Genomic DNA, 24755 nt, shown 5'->3' with positions numbered 1-24755 from the left:
TGCAAAATGTTCGCCTACAATTCGAGCCGGTTTGGGCCTCAGGGTTTTAGCGTACTAACCATTAAATAGCTGTGTCCATGTTTCATATTTTGCACACACTAATATATAAAACATAAACCCAAGGAACTCAGAGAAGAACTAAATTCCACACAGTCACCAGGGTCTGCAGTTCATATTTGTGTATACAATCTTACACACAAGAACTTTGCCTTTAGGACAGGGAATCCAAGATGGTAGACAGATTGTGGGCGTGATAGTACGGTGTTTGATCGCACCTCAAATGTGACCAGTTCTCTGTGCCATCTAAAAATCCCCAGGCAACTAAACAAATTAAACCATACAAAAATTAGTCATATTAGTTTCTTCCAAGCACAAAATTTAGTTTGTGCTGGGTGAGCCTGGGTCCTGTGTCTCATTTAACCCTTGGGACTATGTTGGAAGCTCTATGCTTGCTGGAACCCCTGGGCCTCATGGAAGAACAGAGGATACCTTAAAACATCCACTGAATGAGTAACCCAGGCAAAAGAAGAAATAAAACAAACAAACAAACAAGCAGTGCTGGGTCCCATGTCTCGTTCAACCCCAGGGACCATGATGGAAGCCCTATGCTTGCTGGAATCAGTACGGAGAATTGCAAGAGGATTCAAGGACCTGAGAATTAAGAGGGTGTTGTGTAGGACCGTAGGCCTGTATGGTTTATATTGTGTTTATTGTAAATTGTTGCTGCATGTAGGGGTTATAATTCAGATTAATTCTGAGACTAAATTTAAAGGGTTCAAGTTGAAAGAGGAAAGGATACTGCAGTTATATGGTAATATTTGTATTTGTTTGTAATTTTGAGAGGTCACATGTCAAAGGTCAAGACTGTATGAAAACATACTTCAGAAGTTGAGTTCTTATGAAATATTCTCTTGTAAATAGTATGCAAGAGGACATGTGTTTCTAACAGTATGTTGGCTATTTTGGAATCGAAAGACAAAAAAGTAAGAATATTTAATGGGGTCAGGTCATAGGTCAAAGATTAAAGTTACTAAAAGCTACCATGCATGATGATACTGTACTTCTACTTACGTTGAACTGTGGGTTAGAGTTAGGCTGAGTGACCCATGCTGAGTGTGCATTACGTTGGAACTTGAAGGATCCCTGGAAAGCGGCCTCTATAGCCGACATGTGATATGCGCATACTGCTGATCCATGAATGCTAGTTCTGTATAGCGAAATATAAAATATGAAAGGGTTTGATTAAATTCTTGAATACATACAAAATGTGGTGTTTTGTAAATTATGCTGGGACCCTGTAGTCCTTCTAAAAGACTACATACAGATTCCATTGCCACATTGACCTGGATGCCTAGCTTTAGGATCCCTCTTCCACCAAGGTCATTCTTGATGGACTAAACCCCTGTGGGTAGAATATGCAACCTAAATTGTTGATTTTAGCCCTTGTATAGCAACATATTACTTCAGGAAACTTTATTTTCATTAAAAAAAAATCCTTTCCTAAACTGAATACAAACTCATTTGAGGATACAGTTCACTTCAAATAAATATCGACACGACAACAGAATTAAGGATTATTTTTATGTTAATGCTAGGCATTTTTTCATAAATATTTAACAGGACATCTTGTGTAAAGTCAACATTTTACAGGTAAAAGGTGATATTGTTTCATAGCATCTTCTTAAGGTTAAGTGTCTGGCTCACAGGCTTAAGATCATGACTGTCACGTCAGAACTCGCATTTTTTTAAAATATATTATTTCTGTAAATGTCCAGCGCCGTCTGATTCACTTGATCATTAAGTTTTCAGGCATAGCGCCACACGCGTGCTAATATTTTCGTATTTTCTTTGTAAGTTAATCGGACCACCTGGATTTATACCGGGATTTTTAAATCACAATGGAAGTATTGTGACCCGATTTTAACGTGCGCATTGGAAGAGCGTTTTCATTTACTTTCGATATAATTTCTGCGGTGTAAAGTCGTGGGTTCATCGCCACCGCCTTGGTGGTTCACCTTTATTAATGGGCGCGGTCACAGTACCTCTGTGAAAGTAATTACTCAGTTTGGCAATTGCATGCGTAGTATGAGCAATTGAGGTCAATTATGTATTTGACGATGAGTAAAATTTCCTGGTTTTGAGGTTAGACCGGTAGCTGGTATTTGAAGACACTTGAGACTGTGATGGCAGTCCTGGGCGTGGGTGTTCTCAAGAGACTACCAGAGCGATGCATGCAACGCCGCATAAACTATATCTGAAGTCAACGTAAGTAAAATATATTGTTTTGTATATGTAATTAATTTGGGCCTAATTATGGCGAAATATTTAATTTGGAAATTTGGAAAGTTTCTTTTAGCATGTTTGATCTCAAGCGTTTGTGTTGGAAAATTTTAACCAATTTTTGGAAAGGTAATTATTTGATTCATCAATTTACCAATTCTTGAACTTGAAAGAATTTCCCACGTTTAAAGAAATGAATGGCTGGGAATGTCCAAAATGTAGGTTAAAAGAAAAATTCAGCTAAAGAAATTGTAATTGAATGAATTAGAAAAAACGGTTTTGTGAGAATAGTTCTTCCCGTAAAATGTTGGGAGTCTATAATATCGTTGCTGTGTTTATATTATTGTTTGTATTATTTGTATATATGTAGGCCCTAATTTACAATCGTGAAATGAGAATTTACGACATTGAGAAATATTTATATAATTTCGTGGATTGCGAAAGCAACTGTTTTGGAAAGAAAATGTACTGTTGTGCAAGTAAGGAAACAAAAGAGATGCACCTGTATGCAAATTAGATGACGTCAGTGCCACGCCCTTGTTAATTAAATGGGGTTTAAAAGTGGTCGTGTGCATCAATTTAAAAATGAAAGTGCGTATTTTATTGTTTTGATATTTTGTATTAAAAGTCTATTCAACTTGCGCACGTATTTTCAAATTTTGGGTTATTTGTTTGTTTATATTCCAGTCCATATTTTGATTTGAGGAACTGGATGGGTTAAGGGGTTTTCACCATATTTTCGTTTGCTACTGGTTACCAACGACTGGAATCACTTTCACCACTTGAACTTCACCTCGCACACAACTTCCGTCAACAACAACGACCCGATCTTCAATTGGATATAGAACATCATTTTCTACCGGATTATGAACTTTCGCGATCAGCGTTTGGCATTTTTTTATCGTCATTTACGCATGAACTTATCGCGAATACATTATCGGTACCAATTCTTCGGATCAGCTTCAATTGAACGGCCGTGGGTTTGTGTATACCTTTGTGATGTTGTGTATTATTAAACAGGTTTATACATATTAATTTTGATATTTCAAAACACAGCTAAATTGCAAGAAACTTAGATCATAAATCGGTCAAATCAATTTATATTAAATTTTGGAATTTCACTTTCAACATGGCGCTTGGTTGAAGCGAACATTGATTGACCGTTACGTTTTGGAAACCACTTTTTGATTAATCATGCACTTGGACTTTATTGACATTTATTGTTGATCATTATTATTATTATTAAATTCAAATCTGAGTGGATGATTTTCAAATTCAAATCCAAATAGAATACTATTGTGTCATATACTTAATATAACCACTGGTGTTATAAAAAAAAAAATAGATTATAATATTTTTGTACTCGAATTATTTGTATTGGAGTTGGAATCAGGTTGAAAAAAATAAAATAAATCTGATACATTTATTTATGATAGATTACGTATATACTTTGTCTGGAGTACTCATTGTATAGATCTAGTGTCTACCGCATCCCAATAACTTGCTTTTGTTTCAGTAATCCGGTCATTGTGATCTCCAATTCGGGTTTTGGTCACAATGACTCTACACAAGAGCTGGGGATTATCTCAGCAACCAACCTAACTGGATTGGATACTAATCCAGGGACATGAAGGATAAGCTTATCTGCTCCTATTAAGATCAGGATCAGCAAACTCTTGGCTTATTATGGATTTTTTTGTCACCCAAAGAATTGGCAAGCATGCAGTGATTTGATGAACTCTGTCAACTAAGGGAATGGTCACATCGTTAGATGTAGTCAAGGAGCAAGTGGCACTGGGGGATTCACCAAAGGTGTGGCAACACTTTTACCAGACATTTAAATTAGATACCGTAAAAACTTGATAGTTAGCATAATAAAGAATGCCCAGTCCCTTATCAATATATGCCAATCATTCTAGAGGTAATCAACATTTTAACACCTTTGATTTGATCAATAATGGATATCTATTTCAAGTAATTTTGATCTTTTGATCAAATCTTCCAGCACCATTAAAATCCTGGACTACTGAAACGGTATAATACTCCCTAAATATGCGTCCATCACTCATATCATTATGTTATTTTGCCATGATTATTCAAAAGCAGATAATGCACTGATTAATGCAAAATACGACTTCAGAAGGATTTTCCAGAGGATTTTCACATACTAATTTCCTAACTTTTTAATTTCAGGGTTCAAGTTTGCGTTCTGTAAAATTAATGTTAAAACAGAGGATTGTGAACTGTTTCTATGATGACATTGCCTGAAATTAACCCCATGAGCACTACCTGCCAATCTAACATTGCCTCTGATTGGTTAATTACATGATATCTTCATGTTAATTACCAATCAGAATGGAGCTTTGAAAATAATTCACCCTATTTTTTTGTGTGGTGAAATTATTCTAACAATGTTGCTGATTGGTCCAATTGATAATGAAAACTTCTTTTTGACCAATCGGCAGGTAGTTATCATGGGGTTAAGGGAACGGTATGATAGCTTTAAAATATCAAATCTTTTTATGCAATATTTCCAAATTTCAATATACTTACGTTGGTGTGGAATAAACCGCATAGATCATCTCAGCCTGTGCATCATAATATGTGGACTCTGCAAAAATTAAATAAAAGAAATCACAATTATGATTATTAGTTTGTACCAAATGTGTTAATTTTGCCACATACAGTTTCTAAGCCAAAATTGCATTATTTCTGGATTCTATTTACATACATTTTGAAAAAGTGCCGTAAACAAGTTTAATAATAATATGATCAGAAAAATAAATTTTTTCTTGACAATTTGCATTCTTCAACCCTGTAATGCATACTGCCATATTTCTTAAAAAGTGTCAAACTGTGTTTCCACTATTTACCAACAGCGCTCTATGTGTAACATAAATTTCTTTTAATAATCATATCATATGACCCGATGATGATGATGATGGTGGCTTCCAAGAGGCAACCCAATCAACAAGGCTCCATATGTTTTAATTGTAATCAAAAATAATCACAACTATTTCATTTAATGACCTTTATTATAAACTAATTTCCACATCGCTGCTTTACACACATATCAGCGTAATTGCGATACAGTGTTATGAAAGATAGCTGCCGGTTGCATTTTTATATCATCTACCATAACAAATGCTGGTCAAGTTCAAAATCATGACATATAATTGTAATAAAATAACAAAGGGCAGCTTTAGGTACTGTAACTTTGTTATACATTGAGATTGTTGGGATGTTTTTGAGGGCCAAGGCCAAGAGTGAACGATTGAATATCATAGATAATATTTGTAGCCTCAGGGTCATAAATACTCATAGCTAGGAATCCGTTTATTATTAATAATTACATGGTATCATAACGAAGCAGGGAGGTATTGCTAACTACTCTGGACCCTATTTCATACTGTGCTCACGCAATAACATACATGTATGATCTGGTTTATGAAGCAACCATGAAAATGATAAACAATATGAGATCTATTTTCACGTAAAATTTGAAAATGAAAACCATCTCGCTCTCTTCTCAAATACCTTCACTAGCCTGTCAAATTATTTATTCAGTTTTGGACAAAGTTTGGTAAAATAAACCCCTCTTTTTTCCCTGTTCTTTACGCTATCACCCACACAGCATAATGAGGTGTAGATAACTGTAAACCGATCGCCACGCCTTTTGGCGTAACACTCAAATTGTAGCGTAGATTTGATTATGATTAGGTATTGGACAAGACCCGAGGACTGGCATGAGTCAAATTTGTCTCCTATCGTCTCAAGTTCAGGGCTTCTATTCCGCCTTTGTTGGTGTATGTTACACAAGATTTTATCGTCAATTGTGAAGTTGTATTTACCTCATGTTTTAGATAACAAGGTGATGTTTATCGGCTGTGCGTGACAATTGAATGATTTATGTAAATAGCGTGTCTGTGTTGTAGTGTTTGTTTGTCCGAGTGTGAGTGTGTGCATGAATTTGTCAAGTAAAGTTACCGTAGAATTCTGTCTACAACCATATATGCCTATAAACAAGGGGTTTTTTTTAATGAAAGGGGCGGAAGGCAAATACCTTCCCCCGAAACATTACAATAGACAGTTCTTGCAATAATTTGTGTTTGTACAGCCGTCTGTATCAGTATATATAGTTGTTCAAACTTAATAACGTTTTTGTGGAGAGTATCTGCCTCTCGTCTCTTTCGTCAAAAATAACCCCTTGTTTAGAGGCATATATGCGTGTAGACAGAATTCTACGGTATGTCATTGCTACTGAGCATTTTTCAAAGTGTAAAATTCATGACAAAATAATGAAGGGAAGGCAATTGATCATTCATTCACTCTCCTAGAGGCCTGATTTATTTTTTCCAGTAACCGCTCCATTCTTGGCCAGTACAGGCCAATCAGTAACAGAAGAACATGGGGGGGTACTCAAATTACATTTTAACAGGAGTTTATGGATTTTTTTACCTAAAAAAATGGCTGATTTGACAGCTACCCATGTTATATGGATTTTTTTCTCCTCAAATCAGGACCCATGTCTGGTTTTCTTGCAAAAAAGCGACCCATTAGAGCAGCCCATCCCTGTATACCTTATGAGTACACCCCCTGTCCAGATGAAAGCCACTTAGCCCACTTTTCCTTAGAAAATAGCTTGAAAGCAGACACCCAAGTATCAATTGCCAGGATCAATTGGTGCTATCGTAGTTTCATACTGTTCCAACTCTGGCCTTTTGTCACATCACAGCTTAGCAGTTTACTCGTAAATGTGCGCCTTCTTGGTAAAGAAATGAACTGACGCTTGTGCTACTCAATCTCATAGGCTACTCTATGCATGATATTGTACTGCTCATGTCATGGACTAAACCAAAACGAAGTCTTCACCAAAAGAATGGTCTCCTTTTTATACCCTACAGAACTGCCCTATGCATTGCCCTGATCTGCTGCCCTCTATATCACTGAGATCTCAAACACTCATCCACCAAGGCACAGTTCCTTAACCCCAATAGTTGTACCTGGGAGTTGTACATTCATATAATGACCTTTGAATACATTGAATACAAAATCTCATACTCCATCATAAGTGGTCAATATCTGAGTTGTGTTTTTTGAATGTAGGTTACTGAACCATGCCACTGTAATTATGTCATTTTAGCTGAATTTACCACAGTAGCTTTAATTATTCCTGAGTCCTCATCCTTGCTTCAATACACTCAGGATCCCCCAGATCATGTGGGAATTTACCCTAAATCCTATGAAAAGTACATTCAGTTTCGTAACAGACTACGGAGCGATCTGCAAACATGATCCACATAATCGCTTTTGGAGAAGCTCCAGTTTGATTCCAAATGAGAGCAGAAGCAATTGACAGAAAGTGACACAGATTTGAGATAGGGAGGATAGGGATAAGCTTAACCATTTGTGCCAGAAGGATGTAACTATCATTTGAGGGTTTTTCTGAGAATGTGCTTTAATTCTTGTGATGCGAGCAAAGAATGTAACTGATGCGTATATCTCCTTGTTTCTCTTACCAAGTAATTGCTAAACATTTTAGATTTTCTACAAAATTTTCAAAGTATAAAAACCTACTGAACCAATACTAGGCATTTTGTATGAATTTGAATACATTTTGTCATGTCGACTCCAAACATGTATGAAAGCTTTAAGTTAGAAAATTCTAAAAATGTTGGAATTTTTTTTTAAAATCATTATTCTGCCAACTTCTGTAAAAGACAGTACTTCCCCATACTCAAAGAGTTTCAGATACTCCCATTTTGCATATAGAATAATTTTAACCCCATGAGAACTACCAGCCGATTGGCCAAAATGAATATTGTGTCCAATTTTGAACCAATCAAAGAGGGTATTAATAAGATCACCTGCAAATGTAAGTTTGACCATAAATAGTTTAAAGCCTAGTCATAATTGGCCATTGAAATGAGCATTTCAAGTTATCAACCAATCAGAAATGCTGTTAGATGACCAGTAGTGGATTTAAAGTACAATTGCAGAATATGAGTGATACATCCTTTCACTCTAATACAACCCCGGTACAAGCAGAAGCTCTGATGAACCCGCATATGAGATAGTGAGCTAAGCATCTCTGCCATGTTGTCTGTCTCCGTCAATTTCCACACAAATTAATGACAAATATCACTGGATGGGGTTTGCACTTTGGTTTGATATCTATTTACAAGGCTATGATGAGACAAATGTGATGCGATCAGGCAAAATGAGTCTATGTCGATCAAAATCAAAATTCAGTTTTCAATCTCATTATATGAGCCATTCTCAGAGCTTTAATTTGCTGAAAACCCCATCATAATTAGACTTATGGTTCCAGAGATATGGCCATTTTAGTGTTGCTCCGAACAATAGAATACAAAGGAAGTTGAATACTATTATTGATTATATCTCTAAATCAATATTCCCGACATCCGACTCATTTTGCTTGATCGCATCACAAATAAGCTTACCTACTATCTCCTAACAACCCCTAGGCAAGGCTAGCGATCGAATCAAGCAATAGATATCGCTTAACTTAAGCTGACCCAATTTGGTTGGTCATTTTGTGACAATTTTTGTAACATCTCTTGGCGATATTTTTTTGATTAGACAAAAGTCACGGTTTTGTAATGATTATGGAAAATGGAAAGGAAGGAGATGAGTAAGGCTACATGCTTACTGGTGACAGCACCTAGTTAAGGCTAGATAACTAGTCACTATAAATATGGAAGTTGTTGTGCTTTTGCACTCTCCTAAATATGTGCAACAATAGATTAATAATGTGAAAAATAACCAGTCTCCAGTAGTATTAACCATGTTTACTGGATTTGAGCTTTTTTAATCTAATCTTGGACATTTTGCTGGTCTTTTTTGCAAAATAATGGTTATTATACTTCGGCATCTCTGTTTTTTTTATTGCATGCTTTAAATCAATACTTTTTGGAAGAACACATTTTTCAGCTCATTTGGTGAATCACATGACCACAGTATCTAATGAAGTTTCACAGGTGTGGCAAAAAAAAATCAAGTTAGTCACTATTCTGAAATGTTTAAAATATTGCTTTGCCAAGAAAAATTTGCTTCATGTAATAAATGAGGGTATATCAATGCGAAAACAAGGGATACATACAAAATATTTTTAGAGTGATTCCAGCTTCAATTGGCAGGTTTGTATTAATTTTTCATTATTCTTTTTTGTCATTTCATATTATGCTATGAAAATTACATTTCACATGCCATAAAACAGTTTTTTTATAAAAAAAAGGAAAATAAAACACTAAAAGCAAAATCACTGTTCATCACTTTGCTGAATATCTTGGTCAAATGAAGAAGTGCTATACATAATTATAAAATTAATTTCCATACAATTCTATCAGCCATAGCCTATTTACCCTCTATATGCCCTCAATTAACTAGGCTAAATCATACACTACCACAGATCATATTTGATTGTAACAAAACTCCTTTGCATAACTACCACTACACACATGAATGATATCTTCCTTATCGTCCAAACCAACCGGGCACCTGACCCGCGTCGCGCCATCCATTTATCCATCCAACCACACATCGCGTCGTAATGACATGCCCTCCCAGTTCATTGGCATCTCCATGGCGGATGCGGCTGGGCGGTTCTGGTATGCCAAACTTGGCCTGTTTAATATCACTGCCTAAAAGCGAGTGTGTATGTAATGCATGCAGGCCCCGCGGCAACATGTTGAAGATGTAATTTCAGATTGAGTGCAAAGATGAGACTAGATGTTGGGTGAAACCAATGGAGCAAGATCAAGACTATTTTTTGTTCACATTGTTTTTTAAACATTTACCTATCGATTGCAGATGAAGAGGAGTGGAAAATGATGAGAGGTTGTTGAGATGTTTCGTCAAGGGAAATTAACCAATTCTGCGCTAATGTTGAGTTAAATTATTCAAGAAAATGTCAGAGTAATGGTGGCTTTGTCTTGAAATGAGGAGCAAAATTAATCATAGTTAGGCCCTCTCCTCTTATCAGTGTGATAATTGATGAAATTGTTGATCAATATGAGTACAAAATAATGTTTTGTTGGTAAATAATGTACTTTGTCATAAAGTGTACCATTATCATGTGGCGGGCAGCACCGGGGGGCACATCAAACATTTTTGGTGGGTATGCTCCCCCGGAATTTTGAGGTGGTGGGTCTTTGGGAGCTGACGGCGTACCAGTAAAAGGGGGTCTTTCGGAGCTGCGAACCGGGCTGTGAACAAGTAAAATGGGGTCTTTTGGAGCTGCGAAAAGTCAAAATCAAAGGTCTTTCTTGGCTTTTTGGTTGAAAATCGCCTGAAAAAACAAGAAATATGAGAAATGAGCAATTTTGGGGTCTTTTAGAGCTGAAATTATCAAAATCAAGGGTCTTTCGGAGCGTTATTTTGGTCAAATATAGGGGGTCTTTCGAGCTGCGAAACCCAAAAGGGGGGGGTGTTTCGGGAGCATACCCGTATGGTCATTTGTGTTGAGTGCCCCGAGGCAGCATTTCTTTGGATTTTATCTTGATATGTCTCGGTCCAAATCAGGAAAGATGTTTACTTACGTAATTCATTGAAATAGAATGGATAATCTCCCGGTAAAGAACAGTTCAGCCTCGCTTTCATGAATGTTGTCCAGTTATCCTCCAAGAGAAACTCTCCACCGATGTCATTCTGAAAAAGAAAAAAAAAGAAAAATCATATCAAAAACTGATTTATTACTTCAAGAGCTGAATATGATGATAAGCAAGTTTGATCTGCAATTACAAGGGGAAAAGTAACATAAATTAGGTTCAAAGTTGAGTAACATTAAACTATGTGGAGATAAATATTCTATTGCTGAAACATTTATTATTTATCATGTTAAATGGCGCATTATAGTTTGATCGGAACCTCATCACCCAAAAGGGGTTTTTTAATCCAAAAGTCCCATTTTGTTTACCATATCTATCTATGAACAAAAGCATGTACAACCCATTGTATGTGTACAATGACAAAATTTCTAAAAAAATATTTTACTAGAACTGATACCATCAGACTTCGTCAGGCAACTGACTCGTTCCAGTCAAAGATTTTATCAAAAACTTGATTTTAACGACTAGAGGACTGAGAATATTCACTTTTTTTTTCTATTGCACTATGCCTTGTGCTGTGGTGACTGTGTCCCAGAATGTGTCAGGTTGTGTCTGCGCATGTGTGTCATTCTGTGATTCTAAATTCCTGCCAATTCTGTACCGATCACACTATGAACCGGACCCAGTTCCATTTGCGATGTCTAGCATGCAATTGTGCTTGATTTTTCTTCCATCACATCGTCTGTATATTGTGAGAAATGTATCATTTGAGCTATCAGACTAATATAGATTTAGCTGAAAGGTTTCCATCCCAGTAGACGGCATATGTATGTAGACTTGTACACATGACAACTACCAAGCTTCCTCATTGCTTGAATGATACATGACTGTATCAGAGTCTAATTGTGCGGAGCTTATGCCTTATCCATCCACTTTTTGTCAACATTTTGCTTATAATGCGATCCTCAAATCCAAGTGAACGGAATGACCAGTATCACTCTGTTGCATTTCATATTTTTGACTTAGGCCTATGTCTTAAGAAACAATGTAAAGTGTGTTTGCAATATCTGGTTTACATGTCTACCAGTGTGTCATATTTTAAGCTAATTTACTATTAGCATCCAGGGGCATACCTGGTCAAAGAGCCAAGGAGAGGGGGGACAAATATCCAGATCGTCCCCCTGATCCGCTACTAAAATGAACCCACTTGTGCATGATGTGTGTGAAGCACACAGATATATGATCTTAATGCCTTGGTCAAATATTGCAGACTTAAGAGCATACCTACTAGTGGTTCCGGAACTGAGCCCCCAACCCCAAGTTTAGAGTGTGTGGACTAAGGGCTCCAAAAATTTTAGCCATATGGTGGCCCCCCTGCCAATATTTCAAATCTTCCAAAGCATATGCCTAGATATTATTAGTACTCCCTATTTACATGTATATGATGAACATTCTGGTTCTTAAAATAAAAACTTGGCAAACTTTTGGTGAGTTTGTCTGGAGAAAATAAAAGTCATAATTCTGCCATCACATCAGCTTTTATTTTGTCTAACATGTACAAAGTCATAAACTAAGTAAACTTTTGGTTAACTTTTCCCATAAATATGCATGTAGCCACCTAAATAGACATCAAAATATTAGCTTCTACATTTTATGACAGCAACATGCATCATACAATTATGATGTCTGGGATATCACATTTTGATCTGGATGCATTCTCCGTCACATACTTTCACATACCTAACCATCACTTATGAATTGTTTAACCTCATCTAGCCGGATTATAAACCTGTTAAAGAGACTGATAGGCCATATCTAGTAACCCCATGAGAACTAGTGTCCTCAGTGTCCTTAAAATCATCAAATTTATGTAGGGCTGAAATTTTCACTATTGACTATGCCTTTGAAGTGAAAATATTGAGAGTTAAAATAGGGATAAATTTTTCCCATGTGAAGGGATATCAAATCCAGATGGGGTGTGATGGGTCACAACATGATTGTTACATGCAACCCAGATGTTATATAGATATGATAGTTGATACACATGTAGATGGAACCATTGGCCATTTGTTGCATTTTCAATATGTTTTTAAAATATTGTAAATAGCTGTAAAACAGTGAAATAAAACCTCAAATGGATTGCGTAATGTTATTTTGTGAGTTGAGTTGCAAGTTGAAATCTGCAAGTTGCAAGTTGAAATCTGCAAGTTGTAAGTTGAAATCTGCAAGTTGCAAGTTGAAATCTGCAAGTTGTAAGTTGAAATCTGCGAGTTGCAAGTTGAAATCTGCGAGTTGCAAGTTGAAATCTGCGAGTTGTAAGTTGAAATCTGCAAGTTGCAAGTTGAAATCTGCAAGTTGCAAGTTGAAATCTGCAAGTTGCAAGTTGAAATCTGCGAGTTGCAAGTTGAAATCTGTGAGTTGCAAGTTGAAATCTGCAAGTTGTAAGTTGAAATCTGCAAGTTGCAATCTGCGAGTTGAAAGTTGAAATCTGCAAATTGCAAGTTGAAATCTGCGAGTTGTAAGTTGAAATTTGCAAGTTGAAATCTGTGAGTTGCCAAAGGCAGTTGAGAGTTAATATGTGAATTGCAAGTTGGTATTTGAGAGTTGCAAGTTGCAATTTGTGAGTTAACATATGCGAGTTCTTCAGAGTTGTAAGTTGTCAATGTGTCAAATTTTTAAAATATACAGAAATATGGTTAAGTTTGAATGACAAACATGATATTTGGGGTAAGATGAGAAGGGGCTAGGAAATAAACCAAAACATTGATGAAGTCCTATGATGAAACCCTGGAATGAAACTAGGGAAAGGGTCAAAAATGTTGATTATGTTTCTCCTTACACTAGTGGAAGTTTTGGATGAGAAAACAGACAGTTTGATGAGAAACGGCCAAAATGGTGAGAATTTAATTTTCTCATTCTTTTGGATGAGAAAATAATGTTTATTTTGAGCTCAGCGGGGATTGGCAATTCTCACCAGTTTTAATAAGACAATAATGATTGACACACACACACCAGGAAGTTTCTCATCCAAAAGAATGAGAAAATTTAAATTCTCACCATTTTGGCCGTTTCTCATCAAAATGTCTGTTTTATCATCCAAAACTTCCAGATGGGGTGTGATGGGTCACAACATGATTGTTACATGCAACCCAGATGTTATATAGATATGATAGTTGATACACATGTAGATGGAACCATTGGCCATTTGTTGCATTTTCAATATGTTTTTAAAATATTGTAAATAGCTGTAAAACAGTGAAATAAAAACCTCAAATGGATTGCGTAATGTTATTTTGTGAGTTGAGTTGCAAGTTGAAATCTGCAAGTTGCAAGTTGAAATCTGCAAGTTGTAAGTTGAAATCTGCAAGTTGCAAGTTGAAATCTGCAAGTTGTAAGTTGAAATCTGCGAGTTGCAAGTTGAAATATGCGAGTTGCAAGTTGAAATCTGCGAGTTGTAAGTTGAAATCTGCAAGTTGCAAGTTGAAATCTGCAAGTTGCAAGTTGAAATCTGCAAGTTGCAAGTTGAAATCTGCGAGTTGCAAGTTGAAATCTGTGAGTTGCAAGTTGAAATCTGCAAGTTGTAAGTTGAAATCTGCAAGTTGCAATCTGCGAGTTGCAAGTTGAAATCTGCAAATTGCAAGTTGAAATCTGCGAGTTGTAAGTTGAAATTTGCAAGTTGAAATCTGTGAGTTGCCAAAGGCAGTTGAGAGTTAATATGTGAATTGCAAGTTGGTATTTGAGAGTTGCAAGTTGCAATTTGTGAGTTAACATATGCGAGTTCTTCAGAGTTGTAAGTTGTCAATGTGTCAAATTTTTAAAATATACAGAAATATGGTTAAGTTTGAATGACAAACATGATATTTGGGGTGAAGATGAGAAGGGGCTAGGAAATAAACCAAAACATTGATGAAGTCCTATGATGAAACCCTGGGATGAAACTAGGGAAAGGGGCAAAAATGTTGATTATGTTTCTCCTTACACTAGTGGAAGTTTTGGATGAGAAAACAGACAGTTTGATGAGAAACGGCCAAAATGGTGAGAATTTAATTTTCTCATTCTTTTGGATGAGAAAATAATGTTTATTTTGAGCTCAGCGGGGATTGGCAATTCTCACCAGTTTTAATAAGACAATAATGATTGACACACACACACCAGGAAGTTTCTCATCCAAAAGAATGAGAAAATTTAAATTCTCACCATTTTGGCCGTTTCTCATCAAAATGTCTGTTTTATCATCCAAAACTTCCACTAGTGTTATGCTCTTATAAAACATAAATGATATTTTGACACATTTCTGGTTTCGTTACAGACGGGGAGAGAGTGGGTCAAGCATGAAACAAAACTAAATATGCTATAGCGAGGTCTAGATCTTGACAAAATTTAATATCTAATTGTGATTAATTTTATGATATTGAATGTTGAACATTTGAAGTCTTTCTTTATATTTCAAATATTGAAATTAAATAATCTGATAAGGGCATAATGTGGGATTCCCAGAAAATGCCACGATATTTTGCACCAAATCGTAGTCTGATACTTTTGCCTAACTTTGCAAGGTATGTTGACCATGATTTCCAAATTCAGCTGCCTTACACAACCAACAAGTTTTTCTTTCCCCTGCCACCACCTTGGTCTTCAGTTTCAAAAGATACCCCAAAGTAATTTGGACAAACTCCATCTAGTTTTGTTTGGTCATATCTTACATCCACAGAAACATCAAACCATCAGGAATTTTAATTTCATAATTTCATATTACAAGTACACTTCATTTCCGTAACTGTTTAATTTTTCGCTATCCCGCTAAGCAATCAGCACTCGTAAGCTGATCAGCTACACCAAAAGACAGCAAGTGTCAGTGAGTAATCATATACAATTACATCGTTTTGACACAATGTTGGACATCATTGTCCTAATTTGTCCAGTCTCACACCTGTCAAGGAGAAGAAGATTCTTTTTGATAAGGTCAATTTCTGATAATTCACAGCTGCACCGTCATAGAAGACCATCATTTGATTGCAACTAATCAAGTTCAAATTCAACTCTCTGAGCTCTTTTGATGAGATTGTAAATTGCATATTATCAAAACGATGTTCTGAGATATGTTTGAGAGTTATGCTACATAGTGGAAAGGTAATGATGGTTGTGGTAAATAAAATTTGTAAGTGATGTAGAATTCATCTTCAATTTCAAATGTTATGGTTGTGACAAAGAGTTTTAAAATATGTAAGTCTTCTTTTTACAAATTAGGAGAAATAGTCCAATGTAAAAGAATATTTTGTATAAGGATGATTATTGATCTTAGCATCAACTGTAAATAATCTTCTGACTACAATTTGAAGATTAGGAAACGGCAGACGTCATTGGTATTTACCTAGGATGAACTTTGTCAGCAAAGCACTCTCTCACACATTCAATTGATTGGTATAATTACATTACATTGGTATTAATTAATTGGACTCTTACCAATTCTATAATTTATCCAACCAACAGGTGTACTAACATAATATAGGTCAACATGATACGGGCTATTTAACTTTTTGATATGTAATTGCACACACATACAAAAGTGTACAATGTATGCCAATCCTGGATGCTGGACACCAATCTCTAGTATAGTCTTTGGCTCTGAATCCAGCGCCATAGCAAGTAGGCCGACCGCCCCACTTTTTGAGAAATTTGTTATGTTTTTCTTTTATATCTATATTTCAATTTGGGCATATATTTGTAATTTGACCGCCCCATATTTGTGATGGCCACCCCACATTTTCCAACCTTACTACGGCCCTGACTGAATCAAAGTGCACCCGATACCTCCTTTATTAAAAGGTTGCTCCTTGTCAGTGGCGGCGCCAGGAATTTTTTTCGGGGGCATTAGGGGGAAAAGTGAATTTCAGGGGGCAAAATCAACCAAGTTTGCGCAAAATTACCGTAAAAGTGGAACTTTCCGTAATTTTGGGTTTTTTCGAGGGCAACAGTTCTTACTGGGGGGCATTTGCCGCCACTGCTCCTTGTCCACTGGCACAGTGTAGCTCATTTCAATCACTCTATTTGAGAGGTCTCACAATCTGCAAGCTCCTGGTACGAATCCTCTTTGAGCTCAGGTGGCACATTGGGGCATGGTAGTTCTTGGATCACAGCAGATCTCAGAGGCCAGAGTAATTTGGTCTTTCTAAATGTTGATACTAAAGAAAAAAAGCCCTAGGGATGGGTGGTACAGCTCCTGTTCGCCATACTGTATAGTTTGCTTGTTTTCGGGGTTTCTTGTAGTGTTTTCCTTTTTAAATGCCTGTTGACCGTTTCAGAGTTTTATTTGACCAGGAACCAATCTTTCCTTTGCATATATCCTTTATCAACTCTTGGGACAGAATGTTTTCAATATTCTGTTGTTAAAAATCAAGAAATGTCATGGAATCGTACACTTTGTCTAGACTACAGGTTTCTCATGTTGCTGAAATCATGACTGCAAAGTTAACTTTCCTCTGTCCTGAGTCTTGTTGGCCCATGCAGGAAAAGATCAGCTGTCTACAAATGCTATTTCCCTTCATCAAAAAAAAAAAGACAATACCCTTATTTTTACATTAAACATTTAATACCCTAATTTTAATTTAATACCCTATGTGATGTTCTTGAATTCTATCATACAAAAAGCAAAAAACGTTATAAGCATATTTTCCAATTATTTATTTTTAAAATACTTATCTCCTATCTGTATGATTTGGTGAAAATCACAGCTTAAATCCGAATTGAGTGACATTTCAATTTGATTTTGATTGTCCTAATCCTATTTCAAGGAATTGATATGATCCCTTCAATTATATATCTGGCATTGACTGGCTTTAATATAATCCCATAGATTACAACTTGATCTCAAGCACTCAATTGTTACTCACAAAAACAAGTCATTTAGTAATGTAAATGTCAATGATTTTTTCCTTAAAAACTATTTACTGTTAATGTGTTATGCACTTTGCAAATTTGACAAAAAACAAACAAACAAAAAAGGACAAAAATGTACTGTAAAAGTGGTTATTTTCGTGTGTGTAAATTTTCGCGCTTTGCTGAATTTGAACCATTTCACTTGTTTCTAAATTTGAGATTTTGAGTTTTTTTACATAAAAAAGAACATTATATGCATTTTTTATTTTCGCGGTAGCTGCATTGAGTGCGGAAAGAGTAAAAATTAATGTACCACGAAAATGTCCACTTTTACAGTATTTATATATTTTCTTAATGTTAAGAAGTTAAAACATACCTATTTTAATTCAATTTTGTTTAATAACTATTAAGAAGTAAAAAGATTAAAACTTTCAACTGCACTCACCAGGTTAATAACTATTGTTTTATAATAGCATACATACAGAATATTGTTAACCCTGTCTTATTTTAGCATCATGTTATTGAAAGTGAATTTGGAACCAAGTTTAGTGTTATCAAAGAGCTATTAGGGATATGCCTTTCTGGTTAAATTGTTTTGTGATTACTAAATTCAAAAGAAATATATGATTAATTGGTTATTGTATACTTTGTTGAAACTTAAATGTCACCCAATTTTCTTCTGATTCAAGGGAATGTATCATTAACATTTATAGAGGACTCATTAAGCTTATACTTATGGTTTACAAAAATGGTTTATGGTATTACTGATTGTAACCTCAATGGAATATAATGTATAATCAGAATTAGGCTCATCTGTTTGAAATACACACCCCCACTGAGCACATTTTTGAAATCTGACCAAATTTAATACTTTACATAATTCCAAATCCATATTCATTTTCAAACAAGTGATAACAATTTTTAGAATTTCAACTAAAACTATGTAAAACCCATCTGGATGTGTGATAAATGTTAATATTTTGTCAACTGGAATTTATTAACATAAAACTGGCAAAATATTTGAATATCAGGTGCAACTGCAATTGAGATGGTAGCGAAATTTTCCACAAGGGGTGTGAGGATTTTAAATTGAATAGCCACTGTGAGTTAAGTAAATGGGAATGTGGAATAAATAAATATATGCATTTTGTTATTTTAACTTTATGTGCAATAAAAATGTTATGAAAACAAATGAAGCCAAACATATACCGTAACCTCAATACAGTAATCCTCTGCCGCACTGCAAATGTATCAAATTCCATTTATTATCTGTAAATATAATTTCAATGACAATCTCTATTGTTTTGTTAAATTTTCAATAAGGTCGATATTACAAAAATAGCAAAAAATAAATGGCAAAATGTGGCATTAACCAATACAAATTGCAAAGTGCTTTTTCAAAACTCTCAGTCCATTATGAATTCACTTATTTTGTCTGGTCAAATAAAAACAATAAAACATTTTTTTCTTTGAAATTCTAATGTTTATATAATAGAATAGTAATTTTTACTATTTAATTTTAACAAAACAATTCACTAAAACTTTTCTCTGGTCAATAACAATAATATCACACAATAATAAATGAGGAACAATTTTGGGCCCTAGTCTGACCAACTTCTGGAAGTGCACTTCTATTGCACAATTATTGGTTAATTTCATTTTTTAAAGAGGCTTGCATGATCTGGAAGAATCATTTGTGTAAGCCTATTGTTGTGTTTTCATCTGCTATATTATATTATCATTTGTATTTAAATCATGAATTTATATTGTCTTATTTTGCATACCGGTCTCTTGCAAGATACCAATAAAGTTGTAACAGATAAGTGGGCATGTCATCTGTGACATATGAATATGTTTGCTTTTTAACACAACATAGTGTTAAAAGTGTGCTTTTAAACATTATCTTGTGTTAAAAAACATGTTATTCTTAAGTGTTTTAGTGTTATTTTAGTGTTTATAAATCAACACTCCAAAACCTTCACTCTACAAATGTTTATTAAGCATTCAAGTGTTAATTAATTGTTGCTCTGCTGTTTTTGCAGTGTATTATGTTTCAATCATTGAAATCTTACCTAGGACAGTGTACAAAGTGTTAATGGGCAAGCATGTGTGGGTGTCTGTGTACTAAATGTCGTCTCATAGGCGCTGTTGTGTCAAATTTTGAGGAGATTTTAAAATAGATATTTTGATTCTTGCTATAGGTGTAATGTGCTGTAAACAACAAAAACTGAAAACTGATCTATTGATCACCAACTAAAGCTGATAAGCCAGCCCTCCTACTCGTTTGTGTGGGATTTGTAATTATGTGTCTATAATTTTGCAATAAACTGGTTTTGATATTCTTTGTTTACGACTCAAATTTGCAATTATGTTATTGTGATATATGAGATATTGATCGCAACAACTTAGTTACCAACCTGATGCTATGAAATGGGCCATTCCATTTAAAATCCACACTACCCCTGTGGAAGATTTAGCTAAAGTCTGCCCCAGGGGGAGTATGAGTTTTGAATACAATAGACAATTGCGTAACTTCCATTTGAAATACTCACTCCAGTTGTGGAAGATGTAGGTAAAGCCATAACAGAGGGAGTATGGGTTTCAAAATGATTAACCCTGATCAATTACATTTGAAAAACATACACCCTCTATGGAAGATATTTTCAAAATCTTCCACAGGGGTAGTGTGGATTTTAAATGGAACAGCCAAATGGCTGAACAATGATGCGGGGTTAAAAAGTAATGGTGATATTTGTGATTTGTGGTATTCTCGTTTGTGCACTTTTATAGTCATTTTATATTGACGCCACTTTACAAGGTTTTTGTTCGGCATATAATACTGAATCAATTACACCTCACAGATATTCACTGTTTATTTACATTTATTTGAACAACGTAACTAAGTGACAAAGACTGAATAATAAAATCAAATTCAGTGTCCGTGAGTGCAGGTTGAATTCAAGTTTGCTGTTGATTAATAATTCACAATTACGGTTTAAAACAAATACCAGTATACTGTCTTTGTACTGGGAAAAACATGCCAATTAAATACCAGCAAAACTCATCAAAACTAAGGGGGGAATGGTCAATTATAGGTCTGGAGACACTCTGTTTGCGTTTGAATACTTTATTTTTGTGCAAATACATAATGGTTACACTATTTGCCAATTATGATACAAATTCTGTCTTTGCAGAAGCAAACATGGCAAAATTATACCGCTTTAAACTTGACTTTTAATTTGATTTGATTTATTCGGGTTTTGACAACCCTGGATAACCCAAGAAAGCCTCTATTGAAGCTTATTTCCATTGGGGTCCATTTGAACACCGGGCGGGTTGGGAACAGTCAGGGGTTAACACCCTACTCTTTTCGAAACTGGCTGTGAGATACATGTACAGGTATGGCTCTCTGTACACGGGACCGACGGCTTAACGTCCCCTCCGAAGGACGGAGTACTTTCATGCTTCATTTACCCAATTCTAAATGAATCATGGGGAGAGCGGAAGTCTGAATTTAATCAACAGAAGTTGCCAATTAATTTCAGCCTTTTTTTTTCCAAGTCAATATCCCAGCAAATCGCCACCGCCGGGAATCGAACCCGGGACCTCATGCACTAAAGGCAAGTACCCTAACCATTGCGCCACGCTCTGACAAAAGTAATGTACAGTCCATATTATGTGCCTCTCTTGTTAAATTGACACATCGTATATATTTGCCAATTCATGGTTTGTATCAAATTTGTCTCTGCAAAAGCTTGTGATGCATTAGGTAACTTGAACTTCTGAATATTATCGCATGATACTAATGGTCAAATTCAATGTGAAAATATGGGTTATATTTTTGTGTAAATTATGGTTTGTGACACATATGCCTATTCTGTATTTGCAAAAGCAAACCAGACAAATTAAACCACTTAACTTGACGACGTTATATTCATCAGAATAGTGGCGGAAGTGATCTATAAGATCTGGAGCCTTTGAATGAAAATGAAACATTAATGTGCAAATACTTGGGTCATTATTAGGCCTATTTGTGAATAACATTTTGGTGCAATAGTTGTGCAAACCCTAGGGGGATCAGACCTGAAGACTCGGAGCATATTTATAAATCCAAAATTTATTATTATTATTTTATAGCAAATAATACATTACCTAAAAGTGCAAATAAATTTATACTCTTCAGACAAATTTAATTTTAAAATGATTTCCGGTTTAACAAAATAAAAGCAAAACAAAAAAAATGAGAAAATATGTCAGAAAACATAAAAATTTGATTTTCATATTACCGTAATCAGGGAGTGCTGGATCAGAATTATCCTGCTTAAACTTCTAGATTATCCAAGGATTATAAGGATCTCAGACTTACGTTAAGCACATTCCAAGATTTTCCATATTAAATGAAACATCTTTCTGTTAGCCACAGAAATTCAAAAAGCTTCGTAATTAAAAGCATATTAATTATGTAACAGTTTTGCCTTTAAAAGGACATTTTAATCAGAGGGAAATCCCTTTTTAAGCATGTAGGATACAGTCTTTTCTCCATGTTACCATACGATGTAAAGGCTGCATATATTGCGTATAAATCATGCAAACGCTCAATTTGCATTCAAAACCCAGCTGCTTTAAACTATCTATGGATTTTGCAATGTTTGCCTTCTAGTCCTACATGAAGGGACATTTTTTCCTCAATGCATACATCCATATTTGAATTTAAATTATGACTGTCTATATATTACACACTTTGTGAAAATAAACTTGATAGTGTGGTGTTAAAAAATGTTCCATAAGTTGGACTACTTCAGGTATCAGTACTCATCGCCCATATTGAAGATACATAATGCTTGGTTCACTTCAGAATCCTCATTCACAAAACAGACGTTTCTAATGGTAATCGTTTTCAATCCTAATGCCTAAGTGGTGATGTTTTAAGCAACACACTTCCGATGCGACCAATCTGGGGATGTCATTTAGCATCACAGATAACTCATAGCATGAATTTTCCCCATATTTTTCATCAGTCAACACTGTAAAATTCATCGAAACATGGAAATGGTTGCTTTTTATGCAGAATAAAAAACTATGTGGGCTGAATTTTTATTCTAGATTCTAAGTTATGTTTTCTTCTTATTCAGAAAACATCTGATTTATCATAAAAAATCTGTGCTTTGATTTTTACCAGTATCATACACATCAGCCTTCATTCTTGAATACTTGCATAGACGGCCCTACTTCAAAATGTACACCAAAACATACATATTGTCCAAAATTTGATCTTTTCATCCATGTATGTTCAGATGACAAATCCTCCATGCAAGAACCAAAACTTAAGTGGCCTAATGGGCTATTCCATTTAAAATCCACACTACCCCTGCTGAAGATTTTTTTGTTTTTCAAATATAATTGGTCATAGGTAATCATTATGAAACCCATACTCCCCATGTATTTTGCCTTTACCTATATCTTCCACAACTGGAGTGAGTATTTCAAGTGGAAGTTACCCAATTGTCTACATGTATTCTATTTAAAATTTATACTCCCTCTGTGGATGACTTTAGCTAAATCTTCTACAGGGGTAGTGTGGATTTAAAATGGAATAGCCCAATGGAAGCCAATGTCCTGGATGACAAGATAATACTTAACATGCTTAAGCCCTTAGTTAAGCCTGTTGATTGATATCTCATTTTATTCCTCTCAAGATTTAAGGGTAGACAAGGTATTGTTGGTCGAAGCAACCTAAAAATCGATTTTCATTATCTATATCAATATATTATTGAAAATTAACGCCTTGATGTTTTGCAAAAGTTCATTCTACAAATCATATACTTTGCAAACTTGCTTAATTTATTGTTGTTAATGAGTTCTGTATGTTTTACAAAAGTGTTGTTGTTTCAGCCCTCTTTACAACGTAACTCAAGAACCGCAGCACCTATAAAAGTATATCTGTGATATTTTAATTCTTCCACACGCCGCTATGAATTGAGCAATGCAGTTTTTGCCAAAGCTCACTACCATTCGTAAGATGCTGTGAACTACCAAATCACAACAGTTTAAAATAATTAATAACCTTAAGATGGGGAAAGTTGTCATGTTATCAATTGAAAATTACCAGAACATTTCCTCAAAATGTGTGCATGTTTTATAGTGTCAAAATATGGGTAGTCTCTGCGTGTATCTGTGTTTTTCTTTCTAAGCATGTATGACCATTTCTTTCAATGTGTGTATTTATGGGAACTTAGGGATGAAATCAAAACTAGACTGGCGGTTGACTGCTATTGTTAGAAACAATGGCAACCGGACAGAACCGCCGGTCAACCACTGGTCGAGTTTTGATTTCATCCCTTAACAACTTCGAAACCATCTTACCTTGCAAACTCTTGCCACTCTCGAATAGATAGCCTGCAAAATAAAACAAACAAAAGATATAATATTAGAAAACATATTTTGATAAACAACCTGCTAAAATTATAGTGAAAACCATTGGCCGGAAAATCAAAGAATGCACAACTCACTCATCACACTTGACAAAACTTGACAAATTATCTACTTATTAGCAACAGATTAGCAAGGCATTATTTACCAGATATTTTACATTAATTGTAATACTTTTGACCCCTTTGGTCCACATTCTCACACATTCCTACAACTGGAAGTAGTTCCCATTTGAAAACTTGTGAAAACATGCATATGGAAAAGAAATTGGGCCAGAAGACCTTTTTGACCTAGTTTTAAACTAAAACCGGTTCCAACCCACTTTTATCCGCCAGATTTGCGCCGTTCATGATGGACATGGAAAAACTTATGGGGCTGCTTATCATGCACACCTTGCAGGAAAGTCAAAATATTGATACTATTACTGACATCCTCCATAAATGACAATGCCCAAGACTATATAGATTAGGGATGACAATGCCCATGACTATATAGATTAGGGATGTTTGTGCACATTAAACTTCACTTTAATAAAATTACTTTTACATGCCTCTATAACCCTATGTTAAAGTTCAAATCTAACATGCGTAACACATGAAC

General features: G+C 35.2%; 1 protein-coding gene across 1 annotated transcript in view; it reads right to left on the bottom strand.

The window, feature by feature from the left end:
- The window catches only part of LOC140142990 (semaphorin-5B-like), a 404016-nt gene that overhangs the window by 43279 nt on the left and 335982 nt on the right, over positions 1 to 24755 (bottom strand). Inside the window, 4 exon segments of the mRNA XM_072165019.1 lie at positions 1072 to 1207; positions 4834 to 4891; positions 10842 to 10950; positions 24090 to 24122. Of these exon segments, the coding sequence (XP_072021120.1) occupies positions 1072 to 1207; positions 4834 to 4891; positions 10842 to 10950; positions 24090 to 24122 (336 nt within the window).

Source organism: Amphiura filiformis, chromosome 20, assembly GCF_039555335.1.
Source record: "Amphiura filiformis chromosome 20, Afil_fr2py, whole genome shotgun sequence".
Lineage (NCBI taxonomy): Eukaryota > Metazoa > Echinodermata > Ophiuroidea > Amphilepidida > Amphiuridae > Amphiura > Amphiura filiformis.
The sequence above is the reverse complement of the archived record's forward strand: the minus strand, read 5'-3'. Positions and strand labels throughout refer to the sequence as shown.